Genomic DNA, 17,708 nt, shown 5'->3' on the forward strand with positions numbered 1-17,708 from the left:
TACAAGGGAAGGGCTTTTCCTTTGGCCCCCAAGCGTTTTCCTCAGACTTTGGTTGGTTTCCTCATCCTGAGAATGATGGGTTCTTGCATAAATAGATTTCCAATTTTGTCACGTGGTAGGATGTTTGTAAAACAGTTGCATAGGTCATTTTTGCCTTTAGTCCATCCTCCCTTGGGGTATCTGTCACAGCAGATGACTATGATATAAGCAGAGAGGCTTTGATCGAGAGGGGGGGAAGCTTTAGTAGCTAGAAGAGTTCCATGGCAGAACTTGAGGACACATACTAACTTGGGCAAATTCAGATAGAGTTAAATAAGATTGGGATATGATGTTTTTAAGTTTGGGGAGGCAGGAAAAGACAAAATTCACTGGTGAGCTTATCTAGTAAGCTGTCTCTCAGGTCATAAGATGAAACTGCTGGTTTATAGTTGGCAGGACAGGGCTGAGGGATTAATTAGGTTTGTGTTCAGTCAGTCTTGCTCAGTTTTCTTTCTCAGGTTTTTGTAACTAGAACCAGCAGGAGGTAAGCATGCCTGACTCTAAGTTGTTACCGATGGATAGGGACCAAGACATTGACTCAGTTTTCAGGGTTTTGTTAGTATGAAATTGACCCCATAAAAATACCTCCCCCAGATACCGTGTGTAATGAGTTGTCTGTCTGATACGTTCATACAAACAAGTGTTTGGTATCTGGAAGTTGAAGATAAACTCTACTAAATGAGCCTATGTAAGACTGATAGCATCGGGCAGGCAAATGGCTTATTGAGGGAACCCGGGAAGCAGAAGGGCTAAATGCCTCACGTGTTGTTGATACTGAGGAGCAGAGTGCATGCGGGAGTTTGCTCCACGGTAAAAGACTGTAAAGGGAACATGGAGAAAAAGGTAGTTTTTTCTTTTTCTATCAGGAGACTACTTGTCTGTGATAATATTGTTTTGCAGCCAGTTGTTTAATCTGCATTGCTTTTATAAAAATTTGTTTATCACTGTTAGATGAAAAGAGTACTCGTGTTTCCTGAAGGTTAAATTATCTTTCTTTGTTTCTTTTTTAAAAGATATTGAGAAATATCATATCCAAGTCACCCAAGAAGATGGAAATAGAGTGGTAAAGATTTGAAATTCCTTTTGCTTCAGTGTTTCTTCCACAAAAAGCTACGTTTCTAGACTGTTAAAGATAGTCATGTTGTTGATACATAACGTTTTCTATATTTGACGTCATTCAAATTATAGACTTGCTGCTGTAATGTGTGAAATGATACAAATATATATGAAGTTAATCATCCCCTTTATCGCCACCTCGGCCCCCAGCCTGTGTGGGTCTTTCCTTAGCTTTTACCTTGCTCATGCAAACCTGTGCAAGGTTAGATGCACATATGTGAGGATTTGATTGTTTTTACCAAATGAGAATCATAATGCGTACATATACCTATTTCTGTGTTTGCTTTTTACTTAATATATCAGGAGTATCCCTATAGGTTACTAGAGTATAAACTAATTGGTTATATTTATAATTTTAATGTGTATATACACATAGATAACATGAGATCATAACAGATATGCAGAGGTTTTGTATAATGTCATTTTCTTTGCTTTGCTTGTTTTCCACATCTTCCTTTTCTTTTTACCTCTAACTTTTGTTCACAACCTGGAATGTATCCTTTTATACTTTTCTCCATACTTGTATAATCTTCTCCCACCTCTGACACACCTAGGGGTTTGTTTATTATTTACTCCACTCAACTTCATGAATTAACTACAAGTCAACTAGAGTAGCTCCAATTCATTCTCTTTAGAAGTACATAATAGTCCCCAGTGTAAATATCCACATTTTCGTAACCATTCTTCTGTGGATGGACATTCACTTGACTCCCAGTTTTTTGTTTTTGTATTACAAATCATCTCAAACATTTTTAGTCATATAGTTATATGTTTTGTTATATATATTTCTTTGGACTAACTCCTCAGAGACAAATTGTTGGGTTGTTGGTTGTATGTGCACGTAATAAATTTCAACAGATTTTGCCAGACTACTTTTGCAAAAACTTGTGACAATTGACAATTTTACAAGCAAAATGTAAGAGTATCCTTTCCGTCTATACCATTAATAAGTGTATTACCTTTTCAAAAATTCCAATTTGGGTGTAAGTTGATACTTTATTATCTAAGTCTGCATTTCCCTTAATATTAATGGATTTAAGTATCTCCTCCTATGGAAATTGCTATTTGATCTGCTTTCTGAAGACTGTTTAGTTATATCCTTACCTAGTTTTCTGAGTTTTCTTTTTTCTTGATAATTTAAGATATTATTGATATTGAAATGATTTCCTTCAATATTTAGTCTGTATCAAAGTAGTCTTTCCTGAAAATTTTAAAGTTATATGAACAAAATTGAAGTAGAAAATGGCATTTATAATTATGTATCAGCTATTGAAAATCTCAACAAGAGGCCTGGCTGGAAAGTTACCAGAAGAAAGTGTGGGGCTGGAGCTCTAGGCTACCAGTGGTCACCAGTGGCTAAGTGGATGGGAGTGCCAGGGCCAGGGGTCAGAAGACCACAAGAAGAAAAAGACCAAGACTGAATCCCAGCGCCAGTGAGGAGAATTTAGAGGAGAGAATTGAATTAAAACGTCGGGGTCAGGAACTGGGATTGAATGTAGACAGAGGACTAGCTAGTAAGAAGAGAGTTTGGGAGACAAGAGAGAGACAGACACAGGGTAGGAAAAGTGAAGGGACACCTGTCAGCAGCCCAGAAAGGATCCTGCCAGCCAAGATGGTACAGCCTCAGCATTCCTTCCTTCATGCGTGCTCTTCCAAGAAAGGAGCACTTCTGCCCTCATTCTTAAAGGCTTGGGTGACAGCTTCTTACAGCAGTATGCAATTCCACATATTCTTCACAACATCCCTGCATGATAGAGGTGGCATTATAATTATCCCTATTTTTACAGGGAAGACTGCAACCAAGACTCACAGAAGTGAGGTGACTAGAGAGAGGAAAACTTTGAGCCTTGAACCTGGGTGCACCACAATTTGATATTCATGTTCTCATCAGCATATGCCTTTATCTACCCCAACCCAACAAATTTCAGAAAAATGGAAGGATTTTCTAAGGTTTACAGACAGCTACTCTTGGATTTTTTTCTCTAGCATCACTTTCCTCTGGCCTAAATGTAACAGATCTGGGCAAGAAAGAAACAGAAATACAACCCATTACCCCTTTATGCTGTGCCACTGCCCCTTGTTTTTTCTACCTGTCTTCATTCTTCACTCATTTATCTTAATGTAGATTACTTTTGTTTAATAAGCATTTGGAGGAACAGTGAATTCTTAATTCCTCTGTCAAGTTATTTTGAGGTTAGCTGATGTACTGAAAGGACACTGGCAGGGTGCCAGGACCCCGGGATTCCAGGCCATGCTCAACTAGCTATGCAGCCTAATCTAACTTCTCTGGACCTTAGTTTTCTCACCCCTAACGAGGTTGCATTAAATGGTTTCTGGAATGTCCTGATTCTAAGTTTCTAAAGTTCTTTGATTTTGCTACTTAGTTACACAAATATTTTACATGTGTAATATCCTTGGTAATTTACCCTTGCACACTTCATTTCATTTTTCCTTTTTTGAGCAAGCATTCCTTGAGTACTACTCTATGCTAGAAACAATCAAGACATTGAAAATAGAAAGGTGCCATAGAAGAGTGTATACTCACTGGGGGAGACTTATAGCATTAATTAAAATTGTAGTAGAAACATGACAAAGTACTATAGGAATACAGAGGTGAGGAGCTTTGCCCTTCATCTTGGGGAGGTGAGGGAAAGGTTTGTACAGGAAAGCAATGCCTAAGTCAGGTCTTGAAGGATGAGTAGTTGAGTATTGAGAGATGGGGAATATCATCATAACTCATTGTGGAAGGCATAAAAGTAAGAAGCATGGCCAAAGCCACATGGTTGGTTTATGGTCAAACTGGGCTCATTGCCTAGTAGTACTTCTCCCAGGCCTGAGTTTTCATTGGCATCACAGCTTCTACCTGAAGTAGTTGAAGGCTTCTTGGCTCCAGAGATCTGACTTGAGGGGGTTATGTACAGATGAGGAAGTTCTGAATCTTCTATTAATGCACCTGTTGATTTTGGGAGGTGTGGTCTTGCCTTCAATAGCACCAGCCTGTCTGTCAAACTGGGAACAAGAATAAAATAGTATATTGTAGAGTGTTTGGGAAGACGAAGTAATGAAATGATGCCTTAAAACTTTTCTGGAAAGATTGTATGTGTGTTGAAGTTGGGGGAGGTGCTAAAAATAAACTGTGGAAATATTTGTTTCATACAGATAGATATGGAAGATAATTATGAACTTCAGATATTTTCTCCTTTTAGAATTATTTATAATTTTTTTTTTTTTTTTTTTTTTTTTTGCCCCTTTAGGTGATTAAAAATTCTGGCCATCTCTCGAGAGACAGAATAGCTGAGGATTTTGTTTGGGCTCAGTGGGATATGTCAGAGCAAAGATTGTACTACATTGACCTAAAGGTGAAAACTAATCCATGGACACTCCTTCTTATAGGAATAATTTGATTTGACATTATCATTACTGCAATTTATTAATCACTACATTTTCATTGGTATGAACAGTAAATGAAGGTTTATTAAAAATAATGAAAAGATTTGCATTACTGTTTGTTTCTTGATTACTTCCTTTTCTTTTTCTTCCTAGCATTTTTTGTTTTGGTAATATGTCATTCTGTTTTCTCTTTTAGAAATCAAGGAGTATCTTAAAATGCATCCAGTTTTATGCTGATGAGAGCTTTAAGTTAATGGTAAGTCCAGAGAATGATCAGGCTATCAGAAATTGGAAAACAAATTTCCCCCTTTTTAAAGAGAATTGCTATCATAAACAGCATCTTAGCATTCTTGATGTGTTAGTCACTTTTATGAGCAAGTAAAATAATTCTTGCCATCTCAGTTCTTCAACTCTGTAACAAAGGCAAATCATATAGGTTATTAGAACACACATAGGAAATCTACACTAGCTGAATGCCTCACATTAAAGAAACCAAGTGTTAAGTGGGGAGTAATAGAAAGTAGTACATGTGGTCTATTTGTAATAAATAGTTATTTGACCAAAAAGACTTAGGATTTGAGAATAAAGAAGAAAAGCCAGTGAGAGAATATAATTAGTAAAAATCTAGCATTATTCCTGAAAAAGCTATTTGGAACATTAGCCTTGTTGTGAGGAGTCCCTAATATCTTTATCTGTGATGGACAGTATGTTGTTGTTCTTCTTGAGTAGGACTAATATTGGAATCTAATACAGATTGGTGTCATACCATTACAAGAACTTCATTTGCCCCTCTTGCCCTTTTGTTGGCTTACATACTCTTCTTCCAAAGACACCATTCCGTCCCTCCTTCCTTCCTTCCTTATGTGGTCATCTATCTCATAAAAGGCTACTGCTTCCAATTGGCTTATTATATGACCCATTTATGATATTCAAATCTAAGGCAAAGTTTGCCAAGCATTAGCCCTGTAAGAAATAAATACACGTCAAGCTCGTGATTGTATGTAAACTGCAGAATATTCCCAGTGGACTTTCTGAGATGTGAATTTGGGGTATGCCCTCTAAAGATAATGATGGTTAAATGGGCTTTTCGTCGTCTGGCAAGCTCAGCACTGACGCTTGCCCTGGCTGTCAGAGCTGTCATCACTTCATGTCATTTTTGGGTTCATTTTCTACTCATTTTTTTGACAGTTTGAAGCACCCTTGGACATATCATTAAGTGACTCAGGATTTAAGTAAGTTATTTATAGATTGTTACCAATTTTTTATAGATCCTTGTGGGCAAAATGATTATATTTATTCCTAATCCATGCTATACAGATAAATGTGTATTCTGTGTGTTATCTTTTTTATATTCTTCTCTATAGAGAATATAAACATTTTTATCAAGAATGAGCACAGAATTTTCATACAGAGTCAATTGTATTGATTTCCTTACCCATTCATTTTTGTAGGGCATCTCATTTATTGTTACGTGTATGGATATGCTTTGCTCCCTATGAGATTCAGTGAGTCAAAGAGCTGTGTTTAGAATCAAGCCTGAAAACCCTTTTTTGTAGCTCAGCTCAGTCGATTACATTACTTTCTTTAGATTTCCTTTTTTACAGAAAAGGCAAGGTTTTTTTTCTTTTCTAGACTACTTTACATGTAGTAAAAACGTGAGACACTTTTGAAAAACAAAATGCCATCAATGTGTAGAAGAACTAAAAGTCTTCCTGAATTAGAGCAATGATAATCCTAAACTGTTAAGTATTTCATTAACTTTATTTCATCATATATGAACATTTAGTTGTTTCTTTTGAAACATAGTATAAAAAAGTTATAAAAATGTCAGTTGAGGCCGGGCGCGGTGGCTCACGCCTGTAATCCTAGCTCTCTGGGAGGCCGAGGCGGGCGGATTGCTCAAGGTCAGGAGTTCAAAACCAGCCTGAGCAAGAGCGAGACCCCGTCTCTACTATAAATAGAAAGAAATTAATTGGCCAACTGATATGTATATAAAAAATTAGCCGGGCATGGTGGCGCATGCCTGTAGTCCCAGCTAATTGGGAGGCTGAGGCAGAAGGATCGCTGGAGCCCAGGAGTTTGAGGTTGCTGTGAGCCAGGCTGACGCCACGGCACTCACTCTAGCCTGGACAACAAAGCGAGACTCTGTCTCAAAAAAAAAAAAAAAAAAAAAAAAAATGTCAGTTGAAAGTAATATATTTTTTTCTGTATTGTCAAGCCATTGTCATTTATGTACCAAGTATTAAATTACTGAATTTATTAACCAAAAACTGGTATCTACTTAAATTTCTCAGGAACATGTTTCTACTTTTGTAGGTATATTATAGTAGCTACATTGTTTATTAGGGGATATTTTTAAATGCATTTGATAATTTATCCTTTATGTTCTTAGACTTGTCAACTTTGGGTGTGATTGTCGTCAAGGCCAAGAGAAATTATCCAAACACCTGACTCTGTGTGTTTTTACCAACCATACAGGTACAACCAGAGTTGTATTTGTTAATTTATTCAACTGTCTATGAGTTCTAGACAAAGTTAAGTCATCATTTAGCTATCTGGATTTTGAAAATGAAATGTAGCAGGGCCACATTCTTATTAGTGATCATGTGGATTTTCATATATCAAATTATTTTCTCCACTGATTTAATACATTTGCTATCTGTATCAAAGGAGCCACAATCAGCAGAGTTATGGTTATTATTTGTATCATTCTAATGGGGGTGGATTTGTATTTAATCTACACTTTCTCACCTCCATCTTTTAAGAAATGGCATACAGTGATTGTGATGCTTTTTGTGTCAGGCTTACTGATGTTTTTGGGTTCTAAACTTTTGTACCTGGCTTTAATGGCCATGCTAAAACCTACCAATCTAACAATCATAGCCTGACATAAAGTTGTTAGTATACAATATTCTGTTCCTTCATATCTGTTTATTATACATAGAGAAAACGTGGGGGGGCGCGGGGGCGGGAAAGAATACCTGAAAATGAGAGAAGAATGTAATTACATTCAGTGAAAACTGCTCATTACTTTAATAAACATTTAAATAATCAACTCTGATAACCAAATATAACAGCCATTTTAATCTCCTAACTAGAGTGGATATTTACTTACTTGAGTTGAGTAGTACTTTGACTAGAATTGTATTCTTTTAAAGCCAAGTTATGTAGTATTTCTCCATTAAGCCAACATTTATTGAGCACTTAATGTTTGCTAGGTATTGGGGAAACAATAATAAGCAAAATAGGCCTAATCTTTATTAATATAAAGATTGCTACTTGGTGTGCATTTTGGACATGGTGTAAGTGCATGCATAGTGTTTAAATAGAATCATGATAAATATTGTGAATGAGCATTATAGGAAGCCATGAGAGCATATGATGGAGGTTTAATTGAAGATACTCATATCTTTCAACTGTTCTGGTTCAACTCATCCATCCTTGTTTCTTCCCCCTAAGACATTTCATCCTATTCTGTCTTAGTCCTGAAAATCAGTCCTTTTCCCACTTCACTCCTGCATAATCCATCCCAGTTTTTACTGTCCAGCCCCTCGGCCACAGAGTCCTCCTCCATACACTAGTCCAGGGGGAGTTCAAGGAAGGAAGTGATATTTCAGGGCAGACTTGCATGATTGTATGAACTCAGGCCAGTGGCACTGACGTAGAGTAAGCAAAGAGGAGAGTTTGCGAGAGAAAGCTTGGAGAGGCAGGCAGGGGCCAGACTGCCTTGTGAATCATGGAAGGATTTTACATTTTATCCTAAGAGCTGTGAGAAGTTGCTGAAGAGTTTTTTTCTCATTATACAATTTATATTGAGAATGTTTAAGCTCACTAAAAAGTTCAAAAATAGAGTAAACATTGTTGTACCTTTTACTTAATTATATCATTTACAGTGTTTGCTTTATCATTCTCCCTATATATAGTTATCATTTTCTTCTTTTTGACCTAAGCATTCAAACATAAGTTGGAGACTTTATAACAGTTTACCACTAGATAATCCACATACCTCCTTTGGTTAAGGACACTTTTCTACATAATCTCTGTTCCATTGTCACTGAAAAATTAATTACGTTAATAAACTTTATTTGTATTCAAATTTCCATTGTTTCAAAAATGTCATATGTATGTATATGTATGCAAATATACATATGTATATAACTTTTAAAGTCAGGATCTCATCAAGATTCATGTATTACATTTGCTTATTAAATCTTTGTAGTCTATTTTAATGTTAATGTACAACAATCCCCATGTCCTACCCCTTGCCTTTTTTCTTTTTTGTTTTCACAACATTGACATTTTGAAGAGTCCAGGCCATTTGCCATATGGAATGTCCTACATTCTGGATTTGTCTAATTATTTCCTTGCATAGGCATTTAGCTTTTCCTCTATCTTCTACACTTCCTATAAACTGGAAGTTATGCACAACTGTTTAAAGGTATAGTTAGACATAGATTAAACATTTTCAGTGAGAATACTTCACAGGTGAGGATATGAATTTCATTTGTATCAGATCAGGAGGCATATAATGTCAGGGTGTCCTACTGTTAGCAGCCCTGTTTGGTCATTTAGTTAAGTAGTAACCACTGTGTGTCCTTTGTAAAGGTACATTTTATCCTCTGAATTAGTAATTTGTAGGGTGACACTTTGCCACCATGTGACTATCCTTTTCCCTAACAACTTTTCACCTAGCAATTTTAGTATCCACTGATGCTCCTACACTAAAGTTTTCTAAGCAGGCAAGACACGTGTAGATATGTATTTTTAAAATTTTACTGTGGCTGCTGTGCAAAGAATGGATTGAGGCAAGACAAAAAGTATGGAGATGAGCAGTTAGGATGAAGTTGTAGGTGAATGTTTGAGATGATAGTTGCTTAAACTAGGATGGGCAATAGAGCCAGAGGGCAATAGATGGATTTGAGATGCACTTTGGAGATGCAACTAAGAGGACTTGCTATAAATTAGATGGAAAGAGATGGTTCTCAGATTTCTGGCATCAGCAAATAGGTGAAAAGTTGTACCATTTACTGAGGTGTATAGGGGTTTGGGTGGGACTTGGAAAGGAAGCTCATGAGTTTTGTTTTGAGCATGGTATCTATGAGATCGGGAGCTTAGAAGAGGGGCAGAACGAGCAATGAATAAATGTGAAATTTGTCAGAATGCAGCTGGCATCTGAAGTCCTAGGAAGGGGGGGAGTAATAAGGTCAGAAGAGAAGACATTTAAGAATAAGATCTGGAAACATAAATATATAAATGTTAGGTGGACCATCCAAAGGAAAAGGAAAAAACCATGTTTGGAGAGAAAGGAGGAAAACCAAAACAAGTGTAATATTAGAGGGGAGCTTCACAAAGGAGACAGTGGCTAACTGAATAGGTAGTGACAGGTGGGTCTGGCAGCAGGAGGTTACTGTGGGCTGTATGTGTTGGGGAATTGAGGTGAAATTGTGATTATGCTGGGTTAAGTGGCATATGGGAGTTGAAACAGTCATAGCAGCATGTGTAGACATGAGAGAGGCAGCAGCCAGAGGGGAAAGTGTGATTCAGGGAGTATTACTTTTTAAGATGGTAGGGACTCTGATATTTCAATATACAATATACACAGGATATACTTAGAAGGAAAAGAAAAGTACACAGCAGAGAGGAATAACTGGCGGAGAGGATTTGCTTGGAAAGCAGGATGGAGTGGGATGCAGGGCTCACGTGGAAGGAGCAGGGTAAATTTTTCTCTGGTCCTTTGCTTGAAATCTATCGGATATAAACAATCATTTTAGGCTTTCGTTCTGTGTGGTTTTTACTCCATTTTATTCCCACAAGAATTTCTCATGAACGGTAGCAGCTGTAACTTATAAATGGACTATTTATGACATCTTATTTAACCAAGTGTTACGCTTATGTGGCATAAAACGTGAAAGAGTCTGTGTTTTTTCCTTTCTCAGCAATGTTGGGGAGAGTAGAAAAATGAGCCTTACTCTTCAGTCAGCTTTGAAATAGAAAAAATGAGCCTGTTTCAAATGAGATGCTTCTAGATTTAAGTTGAAACAAGCCAGAGAAGCAACCTTTTGGTTTTTGACTAATAGAAGTTGTCAGTTCATGTATTTCCCAAATTACTTTTCAGAAATGATTATTTTACCTTTGTTGTTTAGGACAACATCTCCAGCAAAGTAGGCCTGGAGAAGGAAGCAGATAGCCTAATCCAAACATGGCTCCCTCTAGAATAGCTTAATTCTTCTCCAGCACTACGGCCAGAAAACGTGGTTAATGAGAGGAATGCAAATAGACTCAAGGCCTTCTAGAAACTTTAACTCTTCACATTAGTGATGATGATATAATAAAATTTGACATTCACTTGTCACATGTTGGCCAATCGGGAGCTATTTTGTCCTTTCAGCTTTATTTGTTACATTCCTGGAAGCATCTTTGTCCTGCATTTCCCTGTCCTAAGAATTGCAGTTGGCTACCTTCCGAGGAATTGGAGATCACAATCTGGATGGTGTGTGTGCTCATGAGCTTGATAGTGGGCAAAAGCGTCGCTGTTGTTGACAGGCCACTTGTGTATTATTCAAGATTATGGGTTCTTATAAATTTTTCTAGTAAGTCTTTCACAGTAGGAGGACAAAGTCTTTCTAAGCATTGAGAGGAAAGAAAATGTTCTCATTCCTTCCCTGTCTTGACAGTCAACTCTGAATTTGCATTCATCATCATTTTAAAGCCTTTGCTAATTTGAAAGGGAAAATGTGGTGCCTTGTTTTAATTTCTGTTTCTTTATTCCTAGAGAGTCTAAGATTTTATCTCTTTTTTTTTTTTTAGCAATTTCTTGCTCCCTGTGATTATAAAATATAAAAGAATGGATAAACCAGTGGGTTGGTTTTTTTATTTGCTGATAATGTGTTTACTGTATGAAAGTAGTCAAAGTGGTACATGAAACTTTTGTAACTCTTATAATTATTTTGTTTATGCTTTAGTGATAGGATTACTTTTATTCCCCGTGAGTCTACTGTAATTTTAAAGAAAAGTTATCACTATGTGCTTAGTAACCATAACAGTAATTTTGCATGTAACAGAATTGTTACCATTTTATCTGATAAAATTATTCTTTTTATTTTGTGTTTTCAAGATATTGCAATAAAATGTGCTTCTCACCACACATTGCAGTTTTAAATGTCATTAGAAATAGTCACAAATGATAATATTATAACAGAATGCTTATAAATGTCCTTAGGGGAAATGGGCTTTTTTTTTCCCCTACCATGATTCTTTGATAAAGGAAATAGTGGAGTATGATAGAGGAAATATTGAAATCCACTGAAGTAGAGTGGTGCTTGAATTCATAGCTAGCTTAACATTATTAATAGCTCTGGGCCTAGACACCAGGTTTCCTAACTCCTTGTCAAGTTGCCTTCTACCTGGCAATCTCCTATTTCAGTTAATCACAGAAACACTAGCATTAGAAGTATCAGTTTAAGCATAATGCCCTCCTTTGTGGGCTACCGATGGGCAGCTGCTGGAGACAATGCACGGTTTTACACACTGAGAGAGTGGCGAAGGCTGATGCTGTTCTGGAGTGGTGGGTGAGTGAAGGCAGTCAGTGCTTATCAAAAAGGCCACTCTATGCTTAGAGCTCTCCTTCGGCCTCGGGCTGATGTGACTGGGTATGGACTCACACACCACGGTTAGTCCTGTTGCCCCATAAGATAGATTACACTTAGCCTTTCAGTCAAGATAAACAAAACTGGAAGCTTTCTGTAAAGAGGAGAACATATTTTTGATAAACTGGTTAAGTGTTAAGAAGTAAGATTAAGTGGCTTAGGAAACTTATCTATGACATAGACACTTTTTAACTCGACTAAACACCTTTTTACTTTTAGGAAGTTTGTGTGTCTGTTACAGCCCGAAGTGTGCTTCTGTGGAACAAATTACATATTCAGTGTTTTACATTCATAAAGGTACTTTTCCTTCCTTCCTTTTTTACATTTATTTAGTCACTTTTTCCAAGCAATAGCAAATTAGATAGATTTTAAGTCTTATTATCTTGCAGTCAGTATTTATCATTGCATTTTATACCTGTATACCTGTATACCTATGTTTCCTGAAAAAAATTTACTAATGGTGAATATTAAGTTAATTATTTTTACGTATTATAATTCTTCCCCGGACATATATATTTTTCTAGGCCTGTGTACGAATCCTAATGGATGTATTGCCCAAAGTGTGTTTGCTTTATAGTTATTATTTTTTTTTAGTTTTTTTTAATTTCAGCATATTATGAGGGTACAGATTTTACGGTTTCAATAGATTATAGTTATTATTAATTGGAAAGTATCTGTAGATTTAACTTACAGAGTTACATAGGATAGATCTAAGCTATATTCCATTTCACATATCTATGGCCCAAGATTGTGATACATCAAAGGTGGGGGGAGAGCAGGAGTAAAATTCCCAACTTCTTCCCATTCTGTAGTAGATCACAAGTGCCATTTAATAGTTTTAGTATGAACCATGCTAAGGAGTAATTATTTTGATTAATTAGTTCCTTAAAATTAGTATTTGTGTAGTACATACTGTGGGTGGAGTTATAATTTTTTAAAGATGACATTTTTCCCAATATTTAAAAAAATTTTATGCCAAGCCATACCAGAGTTTGTTATTCTGCAGAAGTACCTGACATTACCTTCCAAGGTTAGAGATCAAAATAAAAAAGTTTAAGAACTTAGTAATGGAGAAACTAAAAGTTAAGTTCAGAACTAGACATATATATTATACATGCTTAAATAGTATAAGTTTGAGATTTTATGGAAAATTTTTGCACATTTTTCTAATGATTAATGATGAACACTAGTAAATAAAACTTTCCCGAAGATTAAGAGTTAGAAAAGTAGAGAGTAAAGTCCAATACACTGGGTTTAGTAGATGGTCTACCCTTCCTAACTGAAAGTGGAGTTTGTAAGTGACTCAGGGATGCATGAGGGTCTCAGTGACTGCATGTTACAGCCGTGAGCCTGGAGGGGTGAGACTCAGTGAGCCATCTGGTCTCTTTCATCTCCTGAATCCTTCCCTCCCTGAATCCTTCCCTCCCTGAACAGTTCACCTCTTACTGTTGTGCAAGATTACACATAAGCCCAGAACAACTACTGGAACACATTCCAGTAGTTCATTCACATTCCAGTAGATCATCTGCACACAGATGATCCCCCTTCACTGCTGGTTTTTGTAGAATATGGGAAACCTTGAAATCTAGAAGTCAGAAGATGCCTACTATATTAGTTTCATAGTAAAAGTTGAGAGTGTTATATAGAGTCACCTTGGGTGGAGTTCTGGTTCTTTGTTTCCTAACATTCTTTCTCTGGCTTCATGTTCTCTCTCTGCAGGACACAGCAAGACCTTCACTGCTGCTCTCGGGAGTGCTGGCACACACGTGACAAAAGGCATTACTTTTCTCAACCTTGGTGGGTGATGGAGAGATGTGCCTCTCTCTGCTCTGACCGTCCTCTCTGCACATGCTGTGCTTCAGCCTTCACTCTCTCCTCATCTTCTCTGTGCACCCCATTCCTCATGCTGCTTTGACACTCAGATTGTGATGACAATCAGTGACCCTTTTGAAGCCCAACAGGAGAAGGTTATCTCTGGAATACACCCTTCCCTATGAACTCCATTAGCCTTTGGGTCTGTGGGATGTGTCTCCCTTTTTAGAGAGCCTAGGATGAGAACTTTATCTTTTGGTAGCAGTCTTAAAAGCTATTTGTTAGTGTAGAAATGATGCCCGTGTATGGGATGTTCCCTAACAGCCTATGAGAAGTAATACATCATGTTGTCCCTTGCTTCTAGAGAGGATGGGGCTTCTGGGAAACTGTCCATTTCCTATTGCTAATCATGAAAATCTTCCAAGTCCCACTAATGATTTATGGATCAACTTGAGTGAGTTGCTTTCATCAACTAAATATGGTGAAGGGAACCTGAGTATTAGGTTTGAGCATATTAAGGAAATCTATAATGAAGAAAATTAAAAAGGGTTTATTGTACTTCCCTACTGAAAACTGCTTTTTCATGCCAGTTGGGATGTAGGGCACAAACAGGTTAGCACAAGACTAAGGAATAGAACTATTACTTGCCTACATATGGGACATGGCACAGTATTTTAAAAAAGAACATTTCAGGTTTAGAGCACATGATTTTTTTTTCAAGAGAATTAAATTGTTTATTGATTACACATGATAATGGTTGATACACAAGCTTCATTCCCATCTATAATTTTTATCTGGTACCATTATTCAATTTAGATATATTGCATAGAATATGCCAACAATCATCTTTATAACCAATAATTCAATGATTTTTCCTTGCATGACCCCTTTTAATGGTGAACTTCAGGTCACAACAGTAACCATCAGTTCAACTACACCAAGGTTTCTGAAGACAATAGCTTCTTCACCCAAGCAGGTTGTAAATGAATTTCAGATAGAACCTGGCATCACCCTGAAGGAATTCTATCTTCACACTTTTGAGGAAGTTTACCAAAATGGCTTCAGAGTAGACTAACTTTACACAGCACATTAAAAAAAAAAAGGACACATTTATTCAGCATCATGATCAGACTATTACATTTAGCAATCAACAGCATGGGTGCAAAAAAAAATCTACATTTTAAAACCCTTTTTGGGAATGTTTTACACTTTCCACAGAACAGAAACTAAAGTAACCTGTTATACAATTAGTCACAAATACAGTCCTCGAGTTTTTTGCCCATACACATGAGTATTGTCTAAAACATGTCTTCTTTGGAGCAGCTAGGCCCTGCCACCACTGTGCTTGGTTGAGTTCACAAATCTGTTGTAACCTGTAGCTTCCCTGTTACTTCTCTGGCTCTCCTCTCCTGCTAAGCTTTGTTTCCTGGGAATAATTAAAACCTTGTGCTACTGCCATAGCTACTGCTGCTACTGGAACCACCATAGCCACCTTGGTTTCATGGTTTGGCAAAGTATTGGCCTCCACCACCATAGGGGCCAGAGTTTCTGCCTCCAAAATTTCCTCCCTTCATGGGTCCAAAATTTGAAGACTGATTGTTGTAATTGCCAAAATCATTGTAGCTTTCACGACCTCCAGAATTGCTTCCATCATTACCAAATCCATTGTACCCATCCCCACTGCCCCCATATCCACCACCACCATGGCTGCCACCAAAGCCACCTCGACCACTGAAATTTTCTCCACGGCCAAAGTTGTCATTGCCACCAAAATCACCTCCATGACCACCACCAAAGTTTTCAGAACCACTTCGACCTCTTTGGCTGGATGAAGCACTAGCCATCTCTTACTTTGACAGGGCTTTCCTTACTTCACAGTTGTGGCCATTCACAGTATGGTATTTCTGAATGACAGTCTTATCCACAGAATCATGGTCATCAAAGGTTACAAAAGCAAAGCCTCTCTTCTTGCCACTGCCTCTGTCAGTCATAATTGCAATCACTTCAATTTTCCCATACTGTTCAAAATAGTCTCTTAAGTGATGTTCTTCAGTGTCTTCTTTAATGCCACCAACAAAGATCTTTTTCATAGTTAAGTGGGCACCTGGTCTTTGAGAATCTTCTCTGGAGACAGCTGTCTTTGGTTCTACAACTCTTCCATCCACCTTGTGTGGCCGTGCATTCATCGCTGCATCCACCTCTTCCACGGTGGTGTATGTGACAAACCCAAAGCCCCGGGAGCGCTTGGTGTTTGGATCTCTCATTACCACACAGTCCATGAGCGTTCCCCATTGCTCAAAATGGCTCCTCAGACTCTCATTGGTCGTTTCAAAGCTCAACCCTCCGATGAATAGCTTCTGCAGCTGTCCAGGTTCTTTAGGAGACTGACTTAGACATGACGGCAGTGGGAAGAGAGACTTCAATGATGCTTCCTCAGCAGCGTCCACAGACAGAAAGGCTAGAGCATGTGATTCTTTGATGTCTTTTTCCATTCCTATTTCCCAGACTGTCTACTGTCATGACAAAGGTTTAGGAAAGTGCAATGTGAGAGAACTGTACAAAGTGAAAACTAAAACTGATAAGAAAGTTCATAAAAAGATTTTTATTTTGAATGATACTACTGATATGGTTAGATATCTTAGGCTAAGTGGGCCAGTATGTGGCAAATCTTAACATCTCTGAACCTGTGGGACATTGCCAGAAAGAAGCCTGGTTCCACTGCTTCCTGTGATAAGAGATAAATGTAAGGTTTCCTGGGTCTGGGGCTTGACCCTTATCAGCAGTGCTGTATCAGCCTCCCATCTCGAGAATGATGTGGGAAACTTTCCACTAAGAAAACTTAGCATTTTTTGAGGGCAAAGGTATCCTCCTCCTCCTCTCTCTTTTTATTTTTTTTTGTTTACCCCTGGGAATGACTTGAAAAGGGTAGGCCATGACTTAATCTGTGATCTCCAGAGTGTGGAGAGGGCAGAGACATGAAGCTTTGTGAAAATAGGCTATATTACATAAGTTATCTTTCTTTCTTAAGTACATTTTATTTTATAGGCACAAAACTGTACCCAAGATTAAAACTGTTCTAGTAGTAATTTTTATGAGAATATTTTTTTGAGTAATGTATTTTTTTCCTATTAATTGCATGCAATTTCTCTGAATTGCCACCCTATATAAAGGAGGTTATATTGATTAAAATATTAAAGAATATTGTTTTGAAGTTCTCCATGAACCTCAAACACTTGTATATAAGAAAGATATATTTATAAAAAGCTACCATTTATTTAATGAATACTACATGCTGAGTATTTTACTTAAGTGATTTTGATCCTTATAACAATTCTGCTTGGTGATATAATCCCCATTTTACAGATAATGAAATGAGGGCTCAAAAAGGGTGAGATGTATGCCCAGGCTTATTTTGGTGTCATTTGTGAGGGATACTACATTAGTTTTTCTTATTTATTAAAGTTTATTTTATTTTTTGACAAGTTGTAATTGTATATATTTATGAGGTACAATATGATGTTTTGATACATATATGCATTGTGGAATGAACAAATCAGTCTAATTAGCACATTCTACATTAGTTGCTATTGTGCACCAAATTACCATAAACTTAGGGCTTCAAACAATACAAACATTCTGTTATAGTTCTGGAAGTCAGAAGTCTGAAATGAGTCTTGAGGGGCTAAAATCAAGGTATGGGCAGGA

The 17,708-nt window shown here is 37.3% G+C and overlaps 1 protein-coding gene and 1 pseudogene across 5 annotated transcripts in view; one reads left to right on the forward strand and one right to left on the reverse strand.

Moving 5' to 3' along the window:
• Nucleotides 1-17,708, forward strand: part of GSAP (gamma-secretase activating protein) — a 191,312-nt gene that overhangs the window by 137,341 nt on the left and 36,263 nt on the right. For 3 of the 5 annotated variants that reach the window (XM_076006494.1, XM_076006495.1, XM_012747248.3), the window contains 7 exons: nt 1,053-1,102; nt 4,410-4,514; nt 4,742-4,801; nt 5,734-5,777; nt 6,938-7,023; nt 12,411-12,488; nt 13,911-13,988. In XM_076006494.1, coding sequence (XP_075862609.1) covers nt 1,053-1,102; nt 4,410-4,514; nt 4,742-4,801; nt 5,734-5,777; nt 6,938-7,023; nt 12,411-12,488; nt 13,911-13,988 — 501 coding nt within the window. The remainder of the gene's footprint in view (nt 1-1,052; nt 1,103-4,409; nt 4,515-4,741; nt 4,802-5,733; nt 5,778-6,937; nt 7,024-12,410; nt 12,489-13,910; nt 13,989-17,708) is intronic. The other 2 variants (XM_076006496.1, XM_076006497.1) reach the window with 1 other exon arrangement.
• On the reverse strand, nt 15,246-16,495 carry LOC105861651 (heterogeneous nuclear ribonucleoprotein A1-like; annotated as a pseudogene).

The sequence above is a fragment of the Microcebus murinus genome, chromosome 9, assembly GCF_040939455.1.
Source record: "Microcebus murinus isolate Inina chromosome 9, M.murinus_Inina_mat1.0, whole genome shotgun sequence".
Lineage (NCBI taxonomy): Eukaryota > Metazoa > Chordata > Mammalia > Primates > Cheirogaleidae > Microcebus > Microcebus murinus.